Source organism: Phalaenopsis equestris, unplaced genomic scaffold (assembly GCF_001263595.1).
Source record: "Phalaenopsis equestris unplaced genomic scaffold, ASM126359v1 Scaffold000002, whole genome shotgun sequence".
In the NCBI taxonomy this organism is placed as follows: Eukaryota; Viridiplantae; Streptophyta; class Magnoliopsida; order Asparagales; family Orchidaceae; genus Phalaenopsis; species Phalaenopsis equestris.
The window spans coordinates 81,345,942-81,356,108 of record NW_018164444.1 but is presented as its reverse complement, the minus strand read 5'-3'; the positions used below and the strand labels follow the sequence as shown (position 1 = coordinate 81,356,108).

The window sequence follows — 10,167 nt, the reverse complement described above, 5'->3', positions numbered from 1 at the left end:
AAAAAAAAATTTTTTTGGTACGAACTAACGTAATTTTTTTAGAATAATAAATAAGTTAATTTTTTTAGAATGATAAGTAAGGTGAGTTCTTTAGAATATAGTATATCCACTATTAGAATTAAACATAATCCTTCCAAAATTAGATAAATCCCATACTAGTCATCATCTGAACATTTTAACAAAGTTAGGAGTTTCAATGGTATAGCTATCTTTTATTGGAGGTTTATCAAGGAGTTTAGCACTATTATTGGCACAATCATTGATTGATTGAAATTAAACTGAAATATTTCTTTTGCCATCAACCCCAACTGATGGCTAAATTGAATAAGCCTATCACATTTTTGAAAATAGGCTTAGATGTATAATAGACAAAAGTTTAAAAATTAAAATACATATTTATCTATAATTGAATTTATTTATAAGAAAACAACATCTAGAACTGCTAATAAATCTTAGTTTGATATAGTTTATGGCCAAAACTCAAGACGAACTATTAACTTCTATGGCGTGCCATCATAATGGTGTGAAGTGCAGAAAGTTGAATGCATTAAAAAGGCATTTTGGAACATTTTAGATGCTGGCCACAGCATTTTCCTCAATTTTTTTTAGCTATTTTGTCTTGTATTCTGGTAGCCTAAGGTTTTATAATGTCTATTAATATTGACTGCTATATATTAAAATGTTCTCAGACTGAAATGATAAAAAAAACCAATGTGATTCCTTCTAAAGGTGCTGAAGCTATAGAAAGACAAAGGCTTCTATGGCTAGAAAGTAAAATAAATATTCTTGTTTTCAATTATCTAATATATATAGGAACATTTACATTCATAACACCTAATTCCTATGTATTTACATATCTAAAACATTAACTTTGCTTTTGACATTTATACCACCTAAATCTTTCACAGCACATTAAAAACGTCACTATTTTAACTTAAAAAAAGTAAAATGCACATTTTCATGCAAAGGTAAAGGGGCAGATATGTTAAAAATGAAGTTTAGGCATTCAGATCGTGTAAGTACGCATCGTTTAGAAATTCATTAATAATGCATTGTACTAAATATAATTGAAAGTGTTTTCCTTCCAAAGGGATTGAAGTTACAAAATAGATAACATTTTCTAATACTAAAAAAGATTTGTGCACTATGGTCGCCACTCCAATTCAGTTAATAACATGGCCTGAAAGTCTTGTTAATAATGATTCAGCCACATGAAACATTCTTATATTTTGAGAATTCAAAAGCTATAATATGACATTAAAAAGTATGGAAACTTACATAAATACCAAAAAGTTAAATATTTTGCATACCTAACACTCAAAGTTTGACATTTACTTATAACACAAATATGCATCTCACTTTAAAAAAGAAGTGATTGTGGTTATTTTGATGTGTCTTCAAGATTTGAGTGGAATGCAAGTAAATATGAAAGTTTAAGCTCTAGATATGCAAATACAAAAGAATTGTGTGGTATGTATATAAATGCCCCAAAAAAGTAAAGATTAACCAATAAACATAGTTTGCATTTTACCTATCAACTTCAGAAATGGCTGTACAAAATAAAATCAGATTATCGGAGAGGGTAAGAAAGGGACCAAAATGCTAATGCATACCATTAAAATTAAAGTTGTTGTTGCTGATGAAGATGGATACAACTTTAAATGCTCGCATTTCAGACTGAAAGAATGTGCAGACAAAATTTTCTTGTTAACCTAAGGGAAGTCGGCATCATAGTACTCCCAGTTATCATCCGAGTCATCGCCGGCCTTCTTAGTTACACTATTTTCTTCCTGGGATGAAGATGGCCTAACCCTAGGTCCTGAAAATCGCCTGTCAGATGTGACAAGGTATAAAGTTATCAGTAATCTAACAGGAAGCAAAATGTGGTAAGCTGGGGGATAATTGTTAATGAGAATATCATCAAACATGGTTGAAAATACGATTGTAAAATTTTATTTAAAAAGTAACAAACAAAGAGATTTACAAACTTCAGATGAGGAAATTCATGAATAATTAATGTGGTAAGTGTTTGCGTTATGGAGCTTAATTTTGTCCTAAAAAATGTGCTATGTAGATATTGTTTTGAGTTGATTTTTATAGTAAAGTCATTGCAAGTGTTAGAGTCCCTGTGTCGAGGGTTTGGGATGGTGCCCTTGAAAGGTTTTCAATATTTACGAATTATTTTGTTGGAGATGCTTTAAAAATCTCTTTACTTTATATTTTTTAGCTGGCCTAAATTCTTTTTTTTTGTTGAAGATCTGGATATTGTCTTATGCTAATGCTGAATGGTATCTAAGAGTTGGCAGAATTGACAGCCTTAAAATTGCTAATTAAGACATAAAAAGAGTCATTGATTCAAGTGATAGGTAGGAAAAAATATGTGACTTGGATTCATGAGCTTAATGTGAAAAGGGTAATGCCATAGATTGCTCCTTTCTCCAGCTGATGACCACAACAACAACAACAACAAAACCTTAATCCCACTACGTGGGGTCGGCTAAATGAATCTTTTTCTCCATTGCATCCTATTTAGTATCATATTTTCATTTAGTTCTAATAAAATAAGATCATTTTGTATACAATAAGCCCAAGTCTTCCTAGGTCTACCTTTGCCTTTCTTAACATAAGTCGAATCTAAGATCATTTCATGTGTATAAATATCTATTGGGTCAATGAATGAACAAAGCAAATTTTTTATCCAGTTTCTCTTTTCAATATAATATCAGAGCAAAGTATATTTTTTTAGCACTTTCATTCTTATTCTCCTCATCATGTTAGGTTATTTTGACTTTGCACTCAAAGGGTCAACTACATAAACGATAAAATCAAATAAATTTTATTAAAGGAAAATTTTAGTGCCAATAAATTTTGTATCATTTGAATGGAAGAAACAACTTGAACTAGTCTGAGATTATGAAGACATTTCTAGAAGAAAAATATCTTATTGATTCTCCTTTGAATCACATGTGTTCCTGAGAACTAAAAAAAATTTGGAAACCAGGCCAGTAAATTTAATTCAGAAGTTCATTATTATCTAAAAAATTAAGACGACTGTCAGCAATCAAGTAAGATATTTTAATATAACAAAGAATTATTAGACAGCTAAACTACTACCAAGATCTAATAATGATATGTACTGATGATATTGTGGATATTAAATAATATGCATATAGAGGAGTTTTCTAATTTCTTGCGAGACAATATCAAATTTGGTAAAACTCGCATTCAAATCTTAAGCAGAGTAAATCGACCATCCATAAATGAGGCCTTCTCATTCATATGAATCAAAGAAGAGAATAATGGTAATGCTTGCCAAATTCAACTCTAAAATGTCGGCCATGACAATTACAAAAACTCAAAATACTTATTAAAACCGGATCTTCCCAAAAGATGAATAAATATTTTTTTTACAGAAGCAACCTATAGTGTAATTACTGTAAGAAAAAATGATATGGTATATCAAAAAGAAATATTGGAAGCTCCATGGTCATGATGGAAATAAAGAACGCAAATCTAAAGGGAATGCATATCTCATTGAACCAAAAGAGCTCAACCAAGAAGAAATTGACAAGCATTGGAACTTCCTCAATTTACCAAAAAAAATCTTTCAGACTGTTCTCACTAGCTCAAAATGATATAAATTCTTGTAAGTTTAATGTCTCAAATAGCTCCACAATAACTTAGATAACCGATTCAACAGCCACCAATCACATGAAAAATCATGTCAACACTTTCCAAACATGCAAACTTTATCCTATCAACAGTAAAATAAAGGGTAATGATAGCTCCTTGATTATTATTGTAGGTTAAGAGAAAATCCATATTTCTCTCCTGCATTTACTCGTAAAATGTGCTATATGTCACTAACCTTGCAAAAATTTTTTGTTATTCAAAAACTTATCAATGACCACAATTATAAAGCGACAATTTTTTTACTAATCATTGTACATTTCAGAACTTATTATGAAGAAAATGATTGGACAAACAAGAGAAAAAGATGAGTTATATCTACTTGAAGATAATAACAAATTATTATGTTTATTCATATCTACTTTAAATAAAGATATCATTTAGGACCATCATTATAGATTGGAGCATACCTCCTTTAAAATCTTACAAAATGCATTTTTTTTATAAATTTTAATAATAAGATTTTGCTAGTGAAACTTATGAAATCATTGAATATCATAAAGTTTCATTTCATGAAAGTGAATATAGATCATGTACTTTAATTATAATATGTCACTAAGTTATTTGGGTACCTTTTCCAAATATTTTTAACCAGATTATAAAATCCATTGCAATCTCCTCCAATTTCCGTTCTCGGATAGGAAGAGATTGCACCAAACTACTAGATCTCTAATGTTCCAGCTAGACCATTTGACAAGTCAAAACTTGGCTATAAAAATTGTCAAATCATTATTCATACGATGCCACCAAAAAAGCTTTTGGAGGCATGTACATTTTGATACGGTCTGGGTGAACAAAAAGTGTTTCACAGTATTTATCTTGTCTTTATCCTTCATGCAAACCATTTTAACTTCAACGTCAATAACAATCACACAAAAATGGGTTGAAACTCTTCGTTACTGATCAAATAGGCGCATTAAGATTTAAAAACTAGTTATGCATTCTAAATAAGGATGGATTTCAACATGAGATACCATAAAACATAGTTTATTCCATATTTTGTTCACCCAATGAGTATACAAATATATCAAGACCTCAAGCAGCATTTCTAATAGCCTGGTATAAAGAATAATGAATTTTTTGTACCAAATATTTGACCAATTAGACGGTAAATATATAGCATTAAAGACTTGGTAGTTTGTTGCAACCTCTTCCTGTTCCAACCTAGAAGTGAAACGAGATTACAATGAATTTCATAGTTAGCTTAATGAGATGAAAAATGTATGATCATGCATTTTAGATTGTGGTTGATATACATAGGTAAGCTACTCATTTATGCTAATCAAACATAATTACTCGGTAGAGAAGCTAGCAAAGATTTATATAGATAAAATTGTTCGACTATATGGGATTTCAAATGTCATTTTATATGATTAAGATAAAATATGTAATTCCAGGCTATGGAGAAAAGTGCTAGAACTTTTGGCTGAAAGTTAACATTAGTACTATATTTCATCATAAGATAAATAATTAGTCAGAGCTTATAATTCAAGCATTAGAAGATCTATTGAGATCTTATATTTTGGAATCCAGAGATAACTGAATTACATCCCGATTGTGGAGTTTCTTATAATAATAAACATCAAGCTAGCATTGACATTTCACCGTACAATGCTTTGTATAAAATGAATAACATATCTCATTTGTGTATATTTGATGTTTGTGAGGAAAACCCTTAGGAACTAAACTAGTTAATTAAACCACTTAAAAGATTCATTGAACATAGGAATAACTACGTTCAATTCAGAAGCATCAATAAAGATATTTTGACACTGAGGATGGAGAGATTATATTTCACATTGGAGACCATGTATTTCTCAAATTTCATCTGTGTAATTAAAAGATTTTAATTGAAGTGGAAAGCTTCAACCTCACTTTATTGGCCAACTTGAAGTGATTGAGAGGATAATAAAGTTCAATATTGATTGACACTCCCTCTGATACTGGCAAGAGTACACAATATTTTTCACAATTTTCTCTTACAACCTACATGCATGATGATTCTCACATTATTTAGTTCAAACCATTATTAACCCAAGAAGATTCTAGTTATGAAGAGGTATCACAATGCAATTTGGAGCACAAAGTACAACAACTTTGCCGTTAATCTATTCCTTTCTCAGAGAACTTTGGAAGAACCAATTAGAATGAGCAACAATTTGAGAGATTGAAGAAGAAATGATGGCGAAATACCCACAATTGTTCCAGAATTAAGGTATGAAATTTGAGAACAAATTCTTTTAAGGATGTAGTATGTAATAAATTAAATCGAGCACCCTAAACTAGATTAGCTCCACTACTTTTCATTGCGATCAAAAGGCCTATGAAACATCCATCTTAGTGAAAACCTAGTTCCTACCACTTCATGCGATTCATCCAAGTCGCCCATGTCACTCTGCCAATATCTTCATAATTTCTCATTCCGTCTTTTCGTATCTCCCCTTCATTTGATAAAAAATAAGGTCAGAGCATCTCAAGTCACATGCCCTACTATAATCACCAAACTCCTTTGGTAGAGTAGTTGTCTCTCTCAATTATTTTTTCTTTCTACTGAGAGAAAGAAACCATACATTTCTTTTATATTTGGTCAAATTTCTATGAATTTGATCTTTCTTTTCTCCTTCTTTAATAACCTACTTCGTCCATATTTCCTCCTTCTCTTTCTATATCTAGAGTATGTCTATCTATATTAACACATATCCGAAACAATTTAATCTGAGAGTATGATTGTCTAATTTTTCTATTTTTACCAATTATTTTTTGTGATACGGCCTAGCTTTAGTAAAAAAATTTGTTTATATTATTTTGTAAAATTTATCTTGATAGTAAATTTATAAAAAATATTTATGTAATCTATTAACTAGGTTTCAAATTTTTCATAATTAATTTAAGTTATTTGTAAAATAAATTAGGTAGACTAGGTTACACATATCTTAGTTAAACATTGATTAAATGCCTTTATTTTTGCACAAATAATTGATTGGGGATTGTGTTGTGTAAAATTTGTAGGTTGAGTTCCATAAAATGTGTTGGTGGTACCTTAAGAAAAAGTATATTTTATTAATGTTCATTTGAAGGTAAGTAATAGTTTTTTATCAAGAAATAAATATATTCTTTTTTGGTAGAGGTGTTATCATTATTATTTATATTAAAATCCAAGATATTTTGTAGGATTACCAATCTTGTCTTTATTATATATTTATTTATTCATTATACAAATGTCATAGAATTCTTTTCATGTTAATAATGAAATAACTAGTTAGTTGAATATTCTACACAAACTTATGTACAGTAAATTGATTCATGAAATTTAAATAATTATCTATCATACACATTAACTCTATTAAATGCAAAAAAATTTAAGGTTGTATTTCATGATTTAATATATAAATAATACTGATCATACTGGTAATAATACTCTTAGTAATTACTTATATGAGATGTGTGAAATGTGCATATTTATTACAATAATATTTATTTAGTATTAAGTCCTATAATAATTGCTAGCCGAACTAATAAATTATGAGAAAAATTATTGAATTTTCATATGATGGGTGGTTATATTTTTCATTTCAGAATATCGTATAAATCTAACTATTTATAGAGATACATATATGCATTTTTTATATTTAGATATTATCAAGTAGAGATTAATAATTAATGAGTCTGCTATAAACATGAACATATGCACCTTATGAAGTGGCATGCGATATTAGCATAGAGACACATGCTTACAATCTTTCATGCATATGGTGATAAGCATAATAGTTCTTTAAATTTCTTGAAATATATGACATTCTTTTAACGATGCAATGCCACTTTAATTTTGATAGCTAGATCATATCAAATACCCTACTTATATGTGGTTATTTGTGCTCATTATTCATGTTACATGCCACAATGTCTTCATATTTATGCTTTAATAGTAGAAGTTAGAGTTCGAGTTATTAAACTCATTCGTGATAACTTCTTTTATAGTAGCTTTTGCAGCTGTGCTTGATGAAACATTACCACAAAAGCAATTTTTTTAGCATTAGGCTTGTCTTGATATTTTATGTGGATGTTAGGTCAATTTATATTTCTTTTGAATTTGGGTAATTTGTTTAAGTATCTATTGTTTTGTTTTCTTTTCTATTTGCTTTGCATTTTGTCTCGTCAATTACATCAATAATTAAATTCTAGTTATAGAGTGAAATAATATTTATTATTCTTTTCTTACTCCTACCATGTATATTACTCGTCGATAAAATTTCTTTTTGTGAGTATAAATAGATTTTCATGCCACTTCATAAATCCCATATTGTTGTGATGTGCCTATTCTGAACCCAGGGTGTGATAAGACTTACGATCAGTCGACCATTAAAATATTTATAATCTCAGGTTTAGATCTTGAGAATGTTGTTAATACAAATTTGTGTCCTATTGTATGATAAGGTCGAATTGATTTTTGACTTTCTTACTTTAGATATTTTCCTTAGAAGTAAAGGAATTTTCTAATTCATGATTGGATACATCAAATTCAACCATGTGGAATCAGGTTTAGGTGGCTTCATATGAAAGAGAGGTACTTAACATCTAGATTTCGATTTTATGTTAGTAATGCTTGCACACAATTTTATCATTTGGGGAGGCATAAGGAGATTGTGAGAGTTAAATAAATCTTGAGGAATTTTACATGGATTAGATGTGTGATCATTACCTTAATAAGGATAAGCATGTTTTTCTTAGTTAACCAGACTTCATTTAAATTTCATTAGCATATGACAAATCTTGGAAGATAAAAGATGAATAATGCCTTAAATATTAATGCTTATATGCAAAAATATGCAAAGAATAATAAAATTCTATGTACGCGTTGTTTATGTATGCTAATATTCATTATTCATGACTTAGATTTTGAGGAGATGAATACTATGTTGGATGAAATGAATAAAAGATTTACTTATATGGAAGATGAAAATACATGAAAATAGATGCATATTGTTATGATGGAATCTAAAGGTTGATAAAAAGAGGGCTAATCGATTGGACTACGATCACACCCTAAGATAACCGATTGGATAAGTCTTGAGCAGAAGATAGATAATTGGTTAGATGTTTATCTTGCTAAATCAGGATGGCTGCATGATTTCTCTTAAAAAATAGTTATGTCAAAATGGTCGAGGAGACAACCCTATCAAAAACGAATACACCTCCTACATATCGATTCATGCCAAGCTATTGTATGATTATGATGATCACTTTCTTATATTAACCTGTTTACATGAAAGTGAGAATAATTAACATGAGGCTTGCATATCATTTGCTTCACTTTAATGAGCTCTTCCAATGCAAACTTCATTGCTTTCTACTTGGTTTATGCTCATTATAACTCTATGAATAAACATTTTCAGACAAGGATCATGAGAAGAGGGTAAAGTGTAGGTAATGGAATGAAAAGCTTGTGAAGATGTTAATGATGCAACACGTACTACAAATAAATATGTAAAATGATTGAATGTGTTTTAGGAGACTTCCTTTAATATGAATTTTATGATGTCTATAAACTGCATTTTGAATGAAGGTGTTACAAGGAGATTTCAGTGGCTCTATTGTTATGTAATTATGGAAAACATCTATGGTAAACTGCAAGATGCTTCTGCAACTTCATCGATCATTAATAGTTGCTCTACTTTTCAAATTCACATACTGCATTTCTAGTATTTTTATGTAAATATGTTTTTTTAAGTTTATGAAATTTTGCTCACGACGACAATACTTAAAGCTTCTCTATTCAACAAACATATGTCTCCATTCTCATATATTAACCCGACGTTCAGCTTCTACCAAAGAGTTCAATATAGTCAAGCTCATATGAACATAGTTTTTAACATGATACAATTTGTTAAATATTGAAGAAATTGTCAAAAACCTTACCTTTTTAACAAAATGTTTAAGTTACCTTGTCTTCTATTGCAGTCAATTTCAGAACCACTCTCGAACTACCAACATACTATTATGTAACTATCAACATACTGTTATGTGCACTAGTTTGATCTCCTTCAATGCCGGGTAACAATCATCTATCGCATTCTCCGTCCAAGCTGAAACTCCTCACTTTTTTTTCCTCTTCATTTACAAGAAAGCGACCAGGACTGCAAATGGAAAGATGTAGAAAGCGAGAAAATACCTCCTCCGATTCCGACGGCAAGCTTCCCGCTTCTTTCTCTTCCGCTCCTCCTGCTTGTTCTCGAAGAACATCCTCCTCTTGCACTCCTGGATGATGCCAGCCTTACTGACCTCCCTCCTAAACCGCCGGAGGAGGGCGTCCTCTGGTTCATTCTCTTCGACCAAGATCTGAACATTGTAACCTGAGCTAAAGAAGAGAAAATTGGCGTGCACTAGGTCAGGGTTCAGCACCGCTGCCAGTGAGTCGACAGGAGGCCGAAGGGTTCCGGTCATGGTTACAACCGAGGCAGCCGTGGCGAGTGCGGGGGA

General features: G+C 30.5%; 1 protein-coding gene across 1 annotated transcript; it reads right to left on the bottom strand.

Annotated features, from left to right (window-relative positions):
• Nucleotides 1–1,485: 1,485 nt before the first annotated feature.
• LOC110020606 (30S ribosomal protein S21-like) lies at nt 1,486–10,159 on the bottom strand. Its single transcript, XM_020718762.1, has 2 exons — nt 9,860–10,159; nt 1,486–1,830 (listed from the first exon to the last, which is right to left on the bottom strand). Exons 1-2 carry the CDS (start codon nt 10,129–10,131, stop codon nt 1,713–1,715), a joined length of 390 nt encoding a protein of 129 aa, XP_020574421.1. The 5' UTR covers nt 10,132–10,159; the 3' UTR covers nt 1,486–1,712.
• Between the last annotated feature and the right edge of the window lie 8 nt (nt 10,160–10,167).